The sequence below is a fragment of the Protopterus annectens genome, chromosome 5.part0 (assembly GCF_019279795.1).
Source record: "Protopterus annectens isolate FY-2018-M chromosome 5.part0, PAN1.0, whole genome shotgun sequence".
Taxonomy (NCBI): domain Eukaryota; kingdom Metazoa; phylum Chordata; order Ceratodontiformes; family Protopteridae; genus Protopterus; species Protopterus annectens.
In genome coordinates, this window is record NC_056735.1 from 60639292 (window position 1) to 60658843 (window position 19552).

Consider the following 19552-nt stretch of genomic DNA (forward strand, 5'->3'; position numbering starts at 1 on the left):
TCCTTTCCTTCGTCGACTCAGTCAACAGCAACCGCAACAACAAACGTATTACTTCTGCTCTATTTCTTGATCTGTCAAAGCCTGGTCAATCATCAACTGTTACTCCATACCCTCGAAAACCTTCACCTTGATAACTTGGCCCTAAACTGGTTTAAGGCTTACCTCTCTGGTAGACAACAAGCAGTTCAATGGCAAAGCAAGCTATCTCACTTGCTACCTAACACAATAGGAGTTCCCCAAGGCTCTATACTTGGTCCCCTTCTTTTCTCCGTATTCATAAACGATCTCCATTCAGTCATCCCCAAAGCCACCTGCATTCAATACGCAGATGACTCTACGCTGATCTGCTCTGATCTTTCTCTTCATAACCTCCAGGAAGTCACCCAACACTGCTTTACTGCAGTGGAAAAATGGTTCACCGAACGGAAACTTATCCTAAACCCAATAAAAACTAAGCTACTACTAATTCTCCCCACCTTAGCCCCTTCTTTAGGGCAACACCCTCCACTCTCTAATAATATGGCCTTCCACGTTCAGTCCACTAACGGGACCATCATTGAGCCTGTCACCAATACCAAACTACTAGGTGTCACTATTGACCACAAGCTCAAATTTGACATGCACATCAGTCAAACCATGAAGACAGTAAACAAGAAAGTTGGTTCCATGTATAGAATTAAGAACTTTCTTACTCCCAATACCAAACTAACCATTGCACGCACTCACCTTCTCTCCACCCTATTATATGCCTCTCCGGTACTTTCCTTCCTCAAAAAAACTGAGCTTAACAAACTCTCTGTAGCTTATAACCATATTGCCAAATTTGTAACAGGAGAGCCCACCACTGCCTCAATCTAAGAAAACTTGGCTGGTTAGAACTCCCCAATCTTCTCAAGCTTAACCAACTTATTGAAGCATTTAAAATTATCAAGGAACCAGATAAAACCCCCACACTGTACAAACTTTTGACCCCCTACTCCAATCTAAATAGCCTTCGTTCTTCAAATAGTGTCCTGGTACAAACAACGAAATCTAACAATTTGCTCTTTTGCCAGTTCCATTGGAAAACTATGGAATTCCCTTCCAAATAACCTAAGACTAGCTACCTCTCTCAGCCAATTCAAAACTAATCTCAAATTATTCCTTAACGCTCATTGGCTATGTCCTTGTACTAAACCGGACTAATCCTAAAGTTCCCTTTTTCTCCCTCATGCCATTCCCTAATGGTCTCTCTTCTCATATATCTCTAGATCCTACATTTTCTATCTCCTCCTGTATATTGTCTTTAATTAATCCATATTTCTGTTAATTGCATTTCATCGAATTAGTCAATTTATTTGTATGTCTAATTTGTCTGTCTGAATATTTTTCTACCAAGAATTTATTCTGTATGTAAATCAATGTGTTGTATGCTTATTGTGGAGCTTTTCTCCCCGGGCCTCTGCTGATAATGGATATGTATCCAGTTGGACTAGCCCGGTAAACAAATGTAAAATAAAATAAATAAATAAATAAATGGTGGGACAAAGGCCCAAAAATGGGACAGATTTTAAATATTGCTCGGATTGTTGCTAGAATAGCAGTTTTAGCATTATTATGTATTTTCTGAGGGATATGGAGTCTGAAATTCAAATGTCTGTCATAAATGCCATTATTTATTATTATTTAGTGACTTCCATCTTCATGTTGGTATCCCACAATTCCATTTGAGTGGGCGGTGTATGTGATTGTGTTTGCAAATTTTATGTTAATCAGCATCACGATTTTTGGCCAGTTGTACCTACTTTTCATGGGCCTTTGTCCAGATTTCTGATGTTTCCAGGTTGAGAGGTATGGCTTGCCTGTCCATCCCCCCAGATATAGCCACTTTATAAGTGTCATATTTCTAATATTTGATAGCAATCAAAGTAAAAGACACATTCAGTACCACTCCCTGAGGTGGCAAGCCATATTGATGAACCTTCAATAATGAACAAATCAATGGAATGTGGTTTGTTTAGATGGAGCTTGCCACTCTGTCCCTGTTGCATAACTGTGATCATCTGAGAGAAGTGAAGGCACATTAATAGATTTATCTTGTTCATCTCATATACATACATAATGCCTTTCTGTCACATACCATATCAATGCTTCTCACCCCAAAGATAGCAACTTTCTTACTTTGTATACCACAGATGTTTCACTTTGATAAAAATGAAAGAAGTAATGGTTACAATAATACATTTCAGATAGTTGCTGTCAGGCATAGGCAGTGGCCCTCACTTACAGGGCCTGCTGATATTGACAGTTATTTAACAGTGAGCAAGTATTTTTCCTTTGTTTTTATACGTGGTCTCCTCTCCCAAAAGACTGCTTTCTTACTGTGTACACTTCCTGCTTGACAATAACATGTCTGTTAACTGCCAGATGTGATAATTTGCGACTTGTTCCTAATCCCCTACATCCCATATGTACATACATAATTTACATAACTCATTGCTGTGATAAGATTGTCCACAGTTTATCTAGTCTTCTAGTATTTTTATGGATGCCACTAAACAGATTTATCTGTTATTCTTCCAGTATGGTTTACATACATTTGCAATTAGTCTTGGCCTGTTAACTAAAAGTGAGGAAATGAGATGGCTTATTAGTAAGTAACATGGCATCTCATTTACAGGTGAGATTTTCTTTCGCAAAAATCGATGATTGGTTGTGGGTAATGAAGTATTTACCCCAGGTTGGTGTGGTCTGATTATCAGGGGGCAATGTCTAGTAATCAAACAAAGCGAATTATAGGTAATTTCTGCATTAAAAACATACAGGCCCAGCTTATTTCTATTATACAGTGACATTATTTAAGAAAAAAAGTTTCTTACCTCCTCTTAGTAATGTCATTGTAAAGGTGGGCTTTAAGGGTCTTTTACAGAAGACCTCTAAGCCCTGTACTGCGCATGGATTGGACATACATGCCAAGAGCTGCACAGTATATTCTTCAAATCCAGTTTCTGCCACTTTTTTCCTAGTTAGGACTTGGGAGTGTACATGCATCTAGTTTACTGAGGACACTTGTAGACTCTTGACATCCTGGAGGTTAATTCATTTTTTTCCTTATTCCATTTTTTATATTTTATTATTTGTTTTGCTGTTTCCTTGGGGAAGGTGGAAGTTTGTCTTTTACTTTTCTTACACTTGGCTTTCTTGTCTTTGCTCTCTGGAGCAGAGAACATTGAAGATGCAGCCTTTTTTTTTAATATTAATAGCTGCACAAACATTTTAACTGTAGTATTGCTGGATTTGCAATAGACGTGCTGATTGCTTCGTCTAATAAGCATGCACGTTTTAGAATATTGATGAAGTTTAATTGTAAAAATTTACTTAATTCAAATTTTATATTAAAGTACAGAAGAGAGTAGATTATCCAGAATGTCTGTTATATGAACGGTGCCTTCCAAAGTTTTCAAATAGGAAAATTCATAAAGTCTGAATATGTAAACGTTATGTGTATTCGATTGTGCATGTTTTTTGAGCTTGTAGCCCACTGATATGTGAAAAATATTCTTTATTGTCCACTGGAATCACTGAATGGTGAAAAGTGTATTCCCTGTGTGCAGAAAAAAACAAGATTTTAGAAGTCTTTTATCCAGTTCAGTTATATGTTTGATTATCCGGACAGTTTGATTATCCAAACTACTCTAGGTCCCAATTAATTTGGATAATCGACTCTCTATTGTATCAATGAAATAATCATTAATAAAGTAGGTTTAGGGTGGAAACTTTTTTTAAGTTATATTTTTTATGATTTTGAAGTAAAAAGACTCCGGAGGACAGAGTTATCTTGGCACCCGTTTCCTTATCTCTGTGTGCGTAGACTTCCCAAACATGCCAAGCAGAGCACCTCACAGGCCCTCTTCAAGAGAAATCTTGATGAGTGGATGGGAAATAGCAAATTCACCCCAGGGCTCACTCCAGTGGCTCTACTTGACAGAGGCACTAGAATCTAAGGTTGGATGGCATGATGCCAGGGTAATCCTATCGGCTAGGCTTGTAAAGGCTCCAGGGCCATTAGCCTAGTAAACACCTATAAACCTATGCGGAGATAAGTTGTAATTAGTATTGAAGTTGTTAAAGAACTTAACAGAGTTCCAAAAAGAATGGCAATTATATATTTATTTGTTTGTTTGTTTGTTTGTGTTAGCCATGGTAGAGCATTGATACAACAGGCACATGTTTAGGCTTTTCCAGGATATATTACAAAAAAGAGAATCTTAGGTTTAATATAAGCACTCAGTTATACTTTCAAGTTACATTCAGCATATCTGTCCTAGAAGATGCACACATGTAGCTGTAAAACAATGCAGCTTCTTGTCCTCTGCATCTTGCTCTGTCATACCAACCACCGCATGTCTTCTCTCACTACATCCATAAACCTTATGTTAGGCCTTCCTCTTTTCCTCTTACCTGGCAGCTCCATCCTTAGCATCCTTATCCCAGTATACCCAGCATCCCTCCTCAGCACATATCCAAACCAACACAGTTTCACCTCTCTGTCTTCGTCTCCAAACTGTCCAACCTGAGTTGACCCTCTAATATACTTATTTCTAATCCTGTCCATCTTCGTCACACCCAGTGTAAATCTTAACATCTTTAACTCTGCCACCTCCAGCTGTGACTCCTGCCTTTTCGTCAGTGCCACCGTCTTCAACTCATATAAGATAGCTGGTCCCACTACCATCTTGTAGACCTTCCCTTTTACTCTTACTGGTACCTGTCTGTCACAAATCACTCCTGACTCTCTTCTTCACCCACTCCACCCTGCCTGCACTCTCTTCTTCACCTCTCTTCCACAGTTACCATTACTCTGAACTGTTGATCCCAAGTATTTAAACACATCCACTTTTGTCAACTCTAGTCCCTGCATCCTCACCATTCCTCTACCCTCCCTCTTATTTACACACACATATATTCTGTCTTAGCCCTGCTGACCTTCATTCCTCTCCTCTCTAGAGCATATCTCCACCTCTCCAGGGTCTCCTCAACCTGTTCCCTACTCTCACTACATATCACAATGTCATCCGCAAACATCATAGTCTATGAGGACTCCTGTCTGATTTCGTCTGTCAACCTGTCCATCACCACTGCAAATAAGAAAGGGCTAACAGCTGATCTTTAATGTAGTCCCACTTCCACCCTGAATGCATCCGTCACTCCTATTGCAGACCTCACCACTGTCACACTGCCCTCGTACATATCCTGTACCACTCTTACATACTATTCTGCCACTCCCGACTTCCTCATACAGTACCACAACTCCTCTCTAGGCACCCTGTCAACTCCTTCTGACCTTCTCTATACTTCTCTATTGACACCCTCAGAGCAAACATCACATCTGTAGCAGTCTTTCCTGACATGAAACCGTACTGCTGCTTTTTAATCATAACCTCCAATGGTTGAACTTATTTATGCGTAATTTATGAGAAAAAAGAACGAAGTAAAAGAATGATGGTGATGGGGAAGGAGGATACAGAGAGCTCCTCAAGAGAGTGTACTTTTTATGAAGCGTAGCAAGGAATTACTTTGATTGTATAATTAAATCTCTAAAATAGGATTATAAAATTATAAAGAAAATAAAAACTATACAGCAAAATGAAATCTGTAGCAAATTATATGAATGGATAGATTCACATATGTGGTGCTTGTGTGTAAATGTGTGTTTTGATAACTTACAAATTGCTGTTCAAACATAAATTCATTTATTCATGTGTTGAAGAAAAGGTTACAAATATATTATATAATCAGCCTTAAGTTAAACTTACATGATGTACTTGGTAATCCTCTCTAAGGCTGAACAAGTTTAAAGAAAATGTTAGGGTACAAGAACAGCTCAGAAATGCATGCTTTCCAATGAGATGCAGTATATATTTGCTACAACGTAAAATGTTAGATGAACTAACCACATTGTGTTTGTTTCTTGTTGAATCAGAAAGCCAGTCAAGATCATCCTGGGTTATTTACCTAACCATTGGCATTATCTCCATCATTGTTGTCAGCATCATTATAGCAGCTGTTGTATGTAAGCAGATGGGAAAAAAATGGTGTAACCGCAGTAGGTAAGGCTCCATTATAAATGTTCTTGTTTCTTGTTATGTGTTACCTAGTAGCTTTGTTAATATTTAGAAAATACAAACATTCCTAGCATTATATTTGTAAATACTTCAAGGAGCACTCTAGAGACTTGAGTACTATGCTAATTGGCTTGTACAACATCACCACCTTGCAAACATCTCTAATGCAATCTACTGGTTCATTACTACCTCCCCATTAATGAACACCACTGCCTGTCACCCAAGCTAAATGGCTCCAAGTACATTTGAGAGCTGATCTCCTACTAGGATCACTAATTCACAAACCCTTTCTCCTGAGACATTGTCCCGTCTTACTCATAAACTTTTCACCAAAACACCCACGTATAATCTCAGGGTTATTCTCACTCTCAACCCACCTGTTAACTCCAAAAACTAAAGTTCATTGGGCTGGCCATGCATTCTCCATCGTTGCACCTAAACTATGGGACTCCATTTCTGCCTGTCAATCAGAGATGTCCAAAAGAAGTCAGACTTCAAACAGCAGCTCAAGGAGTACCTCTTCACCCAAGCAAAGTGTAACTGCACTCGCTCAGGTCATGTGACTAACACTGTAGCTGCTTCACACACATTTGTCCCTATTTCATCCTTCCTTATCTCGTCATCCCCTCACTTACTGCCTCTCATTCATTCTACGTCTCTCTTCTCTTTGCATCTCTCACTCTTCCTCTCCTTTCTAAACCTCTTTCCTCTGCTTGCCTCTGTCACCATTTTTCTGTCTTCTCCATGGTATCCTTTCCTGCAACTATTCTCACTTGCTTCATTTAATGTCTTCATACCTCTCTATATAATTATGCTGCTATTCCTGTAGCGTAAGTTATCTCAATCATTATAGTTGTATCTTATCCATTAAGGTCTGCTAAGGATAATTCCATTTTTCCATCCATGTTTTGACATTGTAAGCTGATTCTTGAACTAAATGTTGTAACTTATTCTTGCATCTGTAAATATGTGTATGTTTTTAGTGGGTCTGTATTACCACATCAAATGGTGATAAGTTCAAATGCCCTTTGTTCGAACCTAAAAGTCCTAAACAGCGAACTCATGGAACGCTGCTCCGTGGAAAAAAAAATCACAACTTTAAAACAAACTAAATTGGGGGCTATACCCCTCACATCCCAATGTAGGGGGCTGTGCTCCCCACCCCCCCTACTTAAATATACCAACTCCGAGATCGCACTACAGTGGAGGAAATAGCAAAGTCCCAAAGACAGCCCACCAATTTTGTTTTCCCTGGGAAAAAAAATCGATGTCCTGTAACTTCATGGTTTAGGGCTTTCGGACTTTTCACTTCAAACAAAGGGCGTTCGAACTTATCACCATTCGATGTGGTGATATAGACCCTTTTTTAGCATATCAGTGTATCTGTAAATATGTTTTGTTCATTTCTTATGTGATCATATTCACCTGGGCTGTGCCTGCCAAATGGTTATTTGAGATCAGCACGTTACCTGGTAGACAAATATAAATAAATAAATAAAATAACCGAGACTTACTGTCACACACTTTTTGTTTAACTGGCCGTAATACAGCTACCTTTTCACAATCTCTAACTATCGGACTGTAATCTAGCCATCTCCACTACCATTTCCCTCTTACCTTGTGACCTCCTCAGTCCTCCTTCATAATTTATAACCATTTTAATCCTGTAGTTACTTCACTGTCTCCTACTTGGTATCTATTTTCAACCTATTCCATTTATCTAGACTCTTAGAAGCTTGATATTAGCTAATATTTACTATATTACTGTTTTAACGGTCATGCTTTCATTAATTGGCATATCAATACTGTTTTGTATATGTATGTATATTTGTTATGTAAGTATTGCATAACTGCCTTCTACTCATTCTGTAAAATGAAGTATTTGGTGTTCTCCTTTTCCTTCATTCCTCAACTAATGGGTTCAGATATAAGACTGCCGTCTGACCTGGATGCTTCTACCAGATCTTTGGATCCAAAACTCTCAGGCTCCTCCCTTTTACCTATAATGCTCCGCCAACCCTGCATATCTCGGATCTCATTTGCCCCCGTTCAGCGTCAGGCACGGATCCTATCGCTTTAGAGCTTTGGGAGTTGATTTCAAAACTTTTGAGAGTTACATCTTAGGAAAATCTTATTCTTATACCCAATCTTACATCCTTTCATCTCCTTTATCAGTTTTCTAATATTTTCTAGTTAATTTCTATTTTTTTAGCTACTGGTTTATCAGTGCTCTCAAAGTATCATCATTGGCACTCCCTTATTTGAAATTTAAACGTACTCTGTAGAGTACCCTTTACACTATGATTATTGGTGGTTGTTTTTGTTTATTTCTGTTTTCTTTCTTTTCTTCTTCTTCTTAAAAGAAATCTTTATTTACATAGTTTTTAATAGTTTCCTCTTTTTGTACTCTTTCAGTATGGCTGACGAGCCTACCAGCTTTAAAAAGTGCATTACCTGTGGGCATAAAATCCCACACTCAGATACCCACAGGGAATGTCTTTATTATTTAGGATCCACAGATGTGGATGTGGATTGACCATAGGAATAAGATAGTGCTGAGGGGCTTCTTTCCTCCTTCCTCTTCTACTCTCCTGCTGGAACTCAAACTCCAACCAAGAAACCTGACAAGGAAGACCAGAATCAGCAACTAAAGAAAAAGAGTCACACAAGAGGTCCTCAGACTGCTCTTCCTCATTGGAACCTTCTGCTAAAATGCAAAAAAAAAATAATCTCTGACTTCTTCGAATCTGAGTGGTTCTAAATTAAGGTCTCCTCAGATCCAAATTCCTCCACCTCTACCAGATCAGGTTACTTCACAGCTCCCCTCACCCTTTTTGGAGGGATGCCCCTTCAAGCATTCCAGACATCCATTCTCCACATCATCTCTTAGGTCTTCTAGAAAGGTTATCCAAAGCTGACATTGATAGGATGATGAGGAAATCCCTTAGAGCTCCGATCCAGATGGGGATACTCCTTGCTCCAACTCCCTCTGGATCTGCGAGCCAACCATTGCTCACTTCTCCCTTGGTCTCTGTTCCTCCAATTTGACCCATTGTTTTGGAGACCTAGGATCCTACACCCCTGGGGATGTCCTCATCAGATCCAAAAATGATCTTCTGTTTTACTTCGGTAACCTGAGTCACCTGGCCCTGAGCCCTTTTGGTGCCTGGCGGACTCTCAGATCTGAAGCATCAGTGCTGGGTCTGGGAGGATTGGGATCAACTCCAAAGCTTTTGGAGCCGTCTTCTTCGCTCAGGACTTTGGCATTGGACAGCTCAGGTCTGACTCCTTCCTTGGGTGGAGCACTCATGGGGATGGAGGAGGTGACAGTTCAAGATTTACCTGCTCCTTTGTCATCAAATTTCATTTCCCCTGGGAGTTCTGCCTTTGTGGTTGTAGAGAAGGCCTTCTCTTTATCTAGAGAAATGACATCTCTGCCACCCTAAGTCAGACAACTTTACCTCCTCCAGTTTTTTGCTGTGGGCCTTGTTCATTCCACTGGGACAGCCAGCCTGGTCTGGCCTCCAGTCTGTCCCTAAGGACATCTTGATGTCTTCTGATACTTCTCTAGATCACCCCACTTAAGAAGTCGCTTGGAAGAGAATGAGTAAATGGAGATACCAAGATTCCCCTCAGTAATCTCTCATGAAGGAATCTGTCATGGAGGTCCCCCAGATCTCCATCTGAAGATGTCTCCTTTGGAGACATCTTAGAGCTCCTGAAACAAAAAGGCAGTTGGTCCTCTGACCCCCCCCCCCAGCCGCCCAGGGTGATGAACTGATAAATCTGGTTTCTCGCTGGGTGTGGAAGGAACCAGATACCTAAAAGATCTGATAAAATTCTAGTTCCCCCTAAAGACCAAGCATACTTGAGCAAAGGAGCCCTGGTTGATGCCATGGTTGTGGCAGCAGCCACGAAGAAAGAACTTGCAGAATAGAGCTCTTCCATTCATCCCCTAATAGGGAATACTCCAGGGCATTGGACAGACTTTGTAAGTGCATGTATGCTTCAGTGACCTTTGCACTCTGCTCACTGAATTATTTGGCACATTTTATGATACTACAAAGAGATTTGACCAAAGAGATTTCCAAATCTCTTTCTGTGTCCATGTCTGCTGAGAACCAAAATAAAATCTCCTTGCAACTGTCCACCCTCCTAGCTATTTATTTATTGACATTTGTTAACCAGGAAAGTCCACTGGGCCAATGACCCATTTTCAGTGGAGGCCCCCGGGAGAAAAGCTCCATACAATCACAGAAATGTTTACATAACATCAGCTTAACTTTGAAAGTCAAAAAAGTTTTTACACAATACAAATTGAAGTAGATATACAAAACAAATACATATTTAGAGGTGTACAATACAAGAAACATAAACCCAGTGTGTTAGATTTTTAGTAATTCTGTTTGTATATTCTCATAAGTATGAATACTGTTTAATCAATTCTGTTTATTCAGCCACAGAAATAAAGAAAGCAAGAGAGACTGGATACGAAGACAGATAGTGTAAATTGAAACTATATTAAGTTAGTAAAAGTATTTCTAATGTATATTGGCAAAAACATTTAAGGTGGTTTAATCATATGACTACAAGAACAGGCAAGGTTATTGAGATAGTGTTCTTTTAGTGCAAATTTAAATGTTTTTAAAGAGTCTAGCTGAATAATAGAGAGAGGGATCGCATTCCAAAGTTTAGCAATGGCATGGGAATAGAGACATTGTCCAGGTCTTTTGTTGGGTTTAGTTATGGTTAAGAGTTGTTTGTTAGAGGACCTAAGATGCCGAGTAGGGGTGTGTGTTTGCATTATAGTATGAAGGGATGGGCAGAAGTTTGGATTACTTAGTAGTTTGTGGGGTAGAGTAAGTTGGGAGTAATGCAGGTAATGAGGGAACTAAACCAGTTTATAGAGTTAATGGCCGCGCAAGGATGTGTGCGAGTTGCCATGATGGAGACAAACTTGGCAATTTTATAGTAGTATGACTGCAGTTTGTTCAGGAGAGATGTATATAGGTTAGTGAAAATGGGGCAACCATAGAGTAGGGAGGGTAGAAGTAGACTATTAGCTAGTTTCAACTTGGTAGACTTGTCCAAGTAGAGTTTATGCCTATAGAGTTTGCCAAGCGTAAAATTGGTCTTTTTGATTGAGTATATAATTCTCAAAGAATAGTTTGTCATCAGTTGTGATGCGAAGTAGTTTGGCTGTTTTAACAATTTTATTTATTTTGTTTATTTATTTTACATTTGTTGACCGGGCTAGTCCAACTGGATGTATGTCCATTTTCAGTGGAGGCCCGGGGAGAAAAGCTCCACAAGTTTAAAAAAAAAGTACACAAAGACAATAATATTTACAAAGACATTGGAACTTTCCAAGATTTAGGCACACATTGCATGTCTTGTGATATAACATTTGAGTAGGAAAAAAAAAACAACTGCAGCAGTTCTTAGTGTTACTAATGCTAGCATGTATAAAGGACACTATTAATTAGAAAGTCACACAAAAAAATGTCAAAATGTTAGTGAATATTCCTGGGAAGAAGTACATGGACACACTCATACTGTAAAATTACACATGAGGTCCAAGAGTAGACTGGTTATAGTTAATAAAGTCAACAATATATACATAGGCGCATGCCCTAAATACGATAATGAGATAAGAAGCAAGGTATTATGAGAAGGGTTAATTATTTATTTCAATTTCCGTATTGTTTTGAGAGAATATTTTAAAGTCTAGAGTTAAAGGTTTGGTTTTGAAGAGTAAAAGTTTTGATTTTTGGGGATTAAGTAGTAGTTGAGCTTTAAGTCAAGATTCGATGGCAGTAAATGCATTTTGTGTTAACATTAGGAGATCTGAGATGTTAGAGGATGTAATTATTGTCGAATCGTCTGCATATTGAATGAATGTACTTTGCAGGGATGCTTTATGGAGATTATTAATAAATATGTTAAAAAGTAAAGGCCCAAGAACAGACCTTGGGGAGCACCTGTGTTGTTGAGTAGGTAATCGGATTGCTTACTTTGCCGTCTAACAGATCATTTTTTGTTGTGTAGATAGTTATGGAACCAGGATAGCGTTTGTGGGGAGAAGTTTACAGTCACAAGTTATAAAAGAAGTTTTGAGTGGGACACTGTATCAAAAGCTTTTGATAGGTCTGGTAGGTTCATTGATGTTAGTAGGCCTGCATCAAGAGCTTTGTATGCCATGTTGGTAAATGACGGTATGGCTGCTGTTGTGCTGTGTGCTGGCCAAAAACCATGTTGGGGTGGTGCGATTAGGTTATTGTCTGTGAGATGTTTTAGCAATTGAGAATGAATACGCTTTTCTAAAATTTTAGATGGAGGTGAAAGTATGGAGATGGGCCGGTAGTTAGATAGATCACTGGTGTTACCGCCTTTGAGTTTTTCCATAGTTGTGCGACATATGCCTCAGAGATTGATCGCTTAATGAGAATGCTAATTGGAAGAGCTATAGAATCTGCTGCAAGTTTTAGGTATTCAGCTGGAAGGCCATCGGAAGAAAGGGAGCATGGTTTTAGTTTTGAGAGCAGTTTACAAACTAGAGAAGTGGGTACTGGTTGTAATGTAGAGGAGTGGATGGATTTTTGTTGAGTTACAATTGATGTGGGGGGAGTGCTTAGAGAGTGTGTTGTTGTTTATGTTGCTGATTATACTTTTGTTAGTTTGTAGAGAGAAATCGTTAACACATTTGTGGATGGCGGCAATAAAATGAGGATTAAAGGCTTGGGCAATTTCTTGAGGGTCTTTGTCAGGAGATGGTGAGGGGTTGTGTTGAGTACCAGAATTTCGAAGAGAGGAAAGAGAGTTCCAGAACAATTTGGGGTTATTTTGTTGGGTAGTGAGTTTAGTAGAGAAATAGCTTTTTTTATCATTGGTGACTTCCTTTTTGGCATTGTTACGGAGTTGTTTATATCCGAGTCCAAGTTGTGGGGTTCTGTTTCTATGCCATTCCTTCCAGGCTTTATCCCTAGAGGTAAGTAACTGTTTAGTTTGTTTAGTTAGCCATGGGGCATGGTTAGGCTTTACTCTTTTGGTAGGTGTGGGGGCAAGAATGCATCCATGAAGCTGATCTCCCATGCCTCGTGGGCTGTGGGTTTAGGCTTAGCCATTAGGAGACATGCCTGAATGCGACTATGTGATTTTGCGAAGCTCTTTAAGTCTTCATTCATCAAGGTGCCCTTTGATGGATGTTCTTTGTTCTTCCCCCAAGGTAAAGGACACACACTCCAGAAGTGAGCAAGATGGAAAGACCGTATTTGCCGTTGACGCACAGCAGAAGAATGTGGTTTTGCAAATCCCAGGGTCCTTTTCAAGACTCACCCAGAAATAGTTCCCCCAGAGGCAGAGGGGGACTCAAATGGAAGATGCCACCCTTCTGGCAGAGGTGGCCCACAGAACCAGGGCTTCCAATATTCCTAAAAGGAGGCCTGACTGTCACCCTCTAGAGCCAGTCTGGGGTCACCTGTGTCTGCACCAGAGAGCCTGATTATTAATAGCAAAAGATTCCTGGCTGCAAGTCATATTTACAGGTTATATAATACCATGTTCACAAACCCCACATACCTAAATGAAAAGAATCCCTGATGTTCCACCCAATCAGAGGAAAGCAGCAATATTTGAAAAAAAAAAAACTGCTGGAAAAGAGTAATCCAAGAGGTCCTTCCAGACCAGAGAGGACCCAGGTCCTACTCAAGATTCTTCTTGGTGCCAAAAAAGATAGGGGACTTGAGACCAATTCTGGATCTCAGCAAATTACACCAGTTCATTCAATATTCAAGGTTTTAGATGATCACAGTTCAGTCCATTTTGCCACTACTGCAAATGGATGACTGGATGTGCTCCATAGATCTTCAGGATGTTAACTGTCACATCAAAATGAACAGGCACTCTGGAGGAGATCTGCACTTCTAGCTGGGAGCCAGTCATTATTAATTCAGAGTACTGCTTTCGGTCTCACCACAGCCCTCAGGGTGTTCACCAAATGCATGGCAGTGATAACTGCTGGTATTCTGTATGTTTCCATACCTAGGCAACTGGCTCCTATCTACCCAAACCAGGCATCGGCCCCTACAGACAAAGGTACTACTAGTTCCAGTTGTGCACCTATCTAGGTATCACAGTCAGTTACAGCAAATTGCAACTCATGCCTATGCAAAGTCTGGAGTTCATAGGTGCTCATCTGGTCACAGTCAGTCAGATAGCCTCTCTTCCTCCTGCTCGAATTCAGGCACTGAGATCCCAGGTCAGGAAAGCAATAGAAAATACTTCTCTTCCAGCACAACTAATTTTACAAGCCTTGGGATCCATGGTAGCCACTATCACCCTCATTCCTATGACCAGGTTCCACATGGGAATATTTTAGTGGACTTTGCCGACTCTGTCCATTTATCAACATCACACAAGCAAGCAAAAGGTATCTTCTTTGGTGAATTCAGTTGAACAATCTATTGGAAGGTCATTAATTTGTTCTCCTACTACCAATGGCCACAGTGACCATAGATGCCACCCAACTCGGGTGGGGGGACATTACTTGGGAAGGACGGTCCAAGGTATGTGGTCACCCAAAGACGCCAATATGCATATCAGTATCCTGGAAATGAGAGCCCTTCTGTTAACGTTGAAGGCCTTTCAAGACTCTCTACCATCCAGGACAGTTGCTGTTCAGATGGGCAATAGGTTAGTGGTCTGGTACATTAACAATCAGGGGGAAATAAGTCTTATTCACATTGTCGAGAGGCAATGAGAATGTGGCAACTGTCAATCTCTTCTGGTCACTTTCTAATAGCAATGCACATCCCAGGGAAATCTAACATGATTGTGGACAAACTAAGAAGGTCCATTCTGTTGCCTCAAAAGTAGTCTGTCTATGTCAAAGTGGCAGAGAGAATTTTCCATCAATGGGGCCAGCTGTACCATGACCTGCTCACTTCTGCCCTCAACAACAAGTGCAGCAGGTCCTTTTCCCTGAGGGCCTATATTATATATTCGAAGCTTCAAAATTTCGAACCTATATGTTCGACAACATATGAGTGAAACTTGAAACCTTGAATATATAGTAAAAATAAAAAAAAAAAACCTTAATGCTCTGAGCAGGGGGGCAAGCCCCCTGCACCCTCCACACCAACCATACTTGAATATACCAACTCCGAGACTGCACTTCAGTGCAGAAAAGGGAAATTTTCCCATTCTGCATGTACGGAGCCGTTGCCTTTCACCTTCGAACTTTTCAAAGTTTGATCATATGGTGTTGACCATATGATATCCGAACTTTGAAATGTTCTGCAATTTAATAGGGAGCCTGCCCTGATACCTCCAAATGGGGATTCACCAAGAGCTTCTCTAGTCCATGACTGGCCCTCTGTTCTTCTCTATGCTTACCCACCATTACCTCTCATTCCTAAATTTGTATAGAAAACACTCCAGTTGAAAATCACAGTTATCCTCATTGCATCCTTTTGGCCTCCTCAGATTTGATTCCCCTTCCTGTTGGCCCACCTTCTACATCCACCCTGGATACTGGATCCTCTCCAGATGTTCTGTCTCACCTGGCAGGAATGACGCATCCAGATTTAACAGGACTAAAACTGACTGCAAGGTTTCTTCACTATTAAAGTTCAGTTGGTTGCCATTTGTAATTTCCACATGGGCAAAAGTAACACTGCTTTGGCTTCTTCTAAACTATGTAAAGCCTTTCTCAAAAGGGCCTTTTTACTTGCACCTCTGTTAAAGGATCTTACTCTTCTTTGGGATTTAACTGTTATGCTTCAGGCCTTAAACCAGACTCCCTTTGAATCATCAGCCAGGACAAATCTAAAATCTTTGTCTTAGAAAAACATTTTTATGGTCGCTATCACATCAGCTAGATGAATATCTGACCTCCAGGCTCTATCTTCTAAATCTGCTTACTTGGTTTTTCACAAATACAGGGTGTCATTGTGGACCAACTTGTCTGTTTTGCCTAAGGTACCTTCTGAGTCCAACATCAACCAGGTCATTAATCTACCAGTTTTCTTTCCAAACTTTTCAAATAAGGGAGAGTATATGCTCCATTTGTTGGATGTGCATAGGCAACTACATTTTTTTAATCTCCATAGAGACAGGGACTTCAGGAAAGCTGATCAGTTGTTTGTTTCCTTCTTTCGTAACAAATTGGATAAGCCAGTTTTCAAAGTTACATTGGCCAAATGGTTAACATAATATATCTTCTTTGTCTGTGGTAAAAAAAGGTTTATCCTTGCCTGAACCTCGTAGGCTCACTCCACAAGGTCTATTGTAGTATCTTAAGCTTTTTGATCCTTAGATGACATCTGTGCAGCTGCAACTTGGACCAATTCTTACACCTTCATTGCTCAGTACAAATTAGATTTGGTTTCTAGGAACAGAGCAGCCTTCAGCTCTACAGTACTCTGGAATATCTTTCCAGGAGAGCCACCCAAGGTTTCAGTAGCAGGGGACTCTGTCCCATTAGTTGAGGAATGAATAAAACGAACAACATCAAATAAAAAAGTTATGTACTCACCATAATGTTCCATCTGTGCTATCCATTTTTCATTCTTCCTCAACTTCCCACCCACAAAACCCCTTCCTTTGCTTCTGAAAAGATCTAAGAGTTTTACAGGAACCTCTCTTCCTTCTTTGAGTTCCAGCTTCCTTTTTTCATTTCTTTAACAGGCTGTCCCTTTTTATTTAGGGGCAGCAAACTATATCTCATATATGTAGGGCTGGCAAGGAATTATGGGTAAAGGGAGGAGCTCAAGAGTTTTGGATCTGAAGATCTAGTAGAAGTGGCTGAAGAACCCATCAGTTGAGGAAAAATGAAAATGGGCAACACATGGAATGTTATGGTGAGTTCATAACTTTTTGTATTTCTCCCTGGACCTCTGTTGAAAATGGGACCTGTGCCCAGTCAGACTTTCCCAGTGAACAAAAGCAATAAATAAATAAATAAACAAATAAATATATCACCTCACAACTGCCATAGTCCATATTTCATAGCTGTAAAGTACTGTCTTGCAGGCATCCTCAAAGACTATGTCATAAACATGATATTTGCATGATAACATGATATATGATTACATTTGTGTAATGACAGAGTAGTTAGGCATCTGTCAGCTTCGTAGTGGAATCACAAACACTATGCTAATAGCTCTATATAGATACATGAGGTTTACCATCAAAAGCATGACAGTAACATGCTCAACAGCCACCTCTTCGACCATGGTAGAAGCGACTGTCTGAATGTCGACGTGCATTTGTACATCGGTTTAGAAGGTCGTACACGGTTAGGGAGTTACATCATGTATGTGAATGGGAGAGTTCCACCTTAAGGTCGACAGAATTTGTTAACGTTGCTGCGTCGATCATTCAACCTACTTCATATTCATGAGTTGATGTTATTTGTCGTGAAAATCACCATTCGTGGACGTGATTTTTGTCCTTTTGATAGTAAACAGATACATGATTGTCTAACATACAAAATTCATCAGTGAAATGCAGAAACACACACTCTTGCATTTATAAATGGTACATGATGGTGGGTGTACATTTTTTTTTTTGCTTGCATTTGTAGTGGTTGACTGATTTAATGCTTGTTGACTGGAGTAAGTATCTATCCAAAATGTTGTTGGATTTCAGATATAGCTAGGTTGCACAGCACATATATGACTGCTGATACAAGTCTAGTTTGCAAGCAATATGAACAGAGTCTTTATTTACATACTATAAATTTGTTACTGGGACATATCTGTCATAGTGATGTATGCTTTTTCATGGTTTTCAAACAAAAATTGTAACATTTGGTGCTTTTGAGCAGTGTAACTGCTGGCTGAGGGGATGCTGTAATTGACTGAGTAAACAGATGCCTGACAGAAATGCGTAGTGAGTGCTTCCAGAAAAGAGAGTTACAACATGTGTTAAAAAAACTGTTGCTGGAGCAGCAGTGCTGGAGGTAACTAAGGAGTGTGTAAAGCGTTGACAGCTGGATGTAATAACTGTCTGATGCTAATTCAAGAATGTGAAAGCTCTATGGGTATTAAAAACAGAGCACCGTGGTTTTGGTCCTGGTACAAAAAGTGACCGCTGCTGCAGAGTTTATTCTGGAAGTATTTCAAAGTGATGGCTTCAATGGAGTGTGATCTGAAGATGTAATTACAAAGACTGATGAGACTCCACTCACAAGATATGGATAGGAATCCAATCTCAGTTTGTTTGTCTTTCGGCTTTTTCCCAGTAAGGGGTCGCCACAGCGGAACTCCGGTCCACTAATGATTGGCAGTAGATTTTTACGTAACGCCGAGGTGCCAGCTCGACGCCCAACCTTCAATGAAGGTATGCCCATTTACGGACGCATGTCTATCGAACAATACCCAACCACGGGGAGGACATGCAGACTCCACACAGAAGGCACTCCCAAGCCTAGCCGAGAATCGAACAGGAGAACCTCTTGCTGTGAGGTAACAACACTACTGCCATACCACAGTGGCATAGGAATCCAGTCTCAGTAATTTAAGCAATATGGTAATAGTAACTGCACACCTTTGTTAACAATGACCATCTGGCTTTCATGAATACTGTATAGTTGTGTTCTTGGCAGGGAACACATTCATGAATATATGTATTGAGTTGGCTGTGGTTTCAAGGCAGGATCTTTTTTCTGCAGTGTTGGGTGATTAGTAGGATACAGTATTCCTGCTGAGGTAGCAGTATTTCCTTGTCTGTTGTTATATTGCTATCTGTTGGAAAGAGGTATGAGCTTTTCAAAGTCCAAAAAAGGTTTATTTATTTTGATCTTTGTTGAATGTGGTACTCAAACATGAGTGCTTGGTCAACCAAAATGCCAAGGCATTTGAAGTTGGTTAGGGCCTTTAGTTTGTTTTTTAATGAACCAAATAACTTTGTCAAAGCTGATATTTAGCTCCAAACATCATTGCTTTGATTTTGAGAAATTGAGCGCTAGACATCTGTTCCAGAACCATTCATTTTGGTGAAATCCTGCTGTAGCAGCTTTGTAACTTTTTTGTGTATAAGATTTGCACATGACTGTGCCGTCTTCTAAATTGATATTATGAGTAGGGAGATTAGAGAAAAGAGGAAAACAAAGAGACTGTAAGAATAGAGCTTCTTTGTGGATGGTTACTATAACAGTAAATAATATCTGGATTTCACTCACCTTATCTGTCTTCATTTCTAGTCCCTTAGTTTTTTGCACCCTTTTGAAGTACTTCATATCATGCATAGCCTCACATTTTTATTCTGAGAGCTTCGATCAAATATTATTAAAGTGTTTTATTGTGGATGTTGTAGGCTATGATCTGCTTGTTTACCCCAAATATGTGTTTCTTTTTTCTTAAAACAATTTTTTCCTTTGAAATGGAGTCCATGGAGTCTGTCGATGTTCAGTGAACTGCAAAAGTCCACTACCCATATCAGTAAGG

The 19552-nt window shown here is 39.8% G+C and overlaps 1 protein-coding gene across 4 annotated transcripts in view; it reads left to right on the forward strand.

The window, feature by feature from the left end:
• The window catches only part of LOC122802489 (OX-2 membrane glycoprotein-like), a 1536731-nt gene that overhangs the window by 1356749 nt on the left and 160430 nt on the right, over positions 1–19552 (forward strand). For all 4 annotated transcript variants that reach the window (XM_044072134.1, XM_044072133.1, XM_044072136.1 and 1 more), the window contains exon 7: positions 5963–6089. In XM_044072134.1, coding sequence (XP_043928069.1) covers positions 5963–6089 — 127 coding nt within the window. The remainder of the gene's footprint in view (positions 1–5962; positions 6090–19552) is intronic.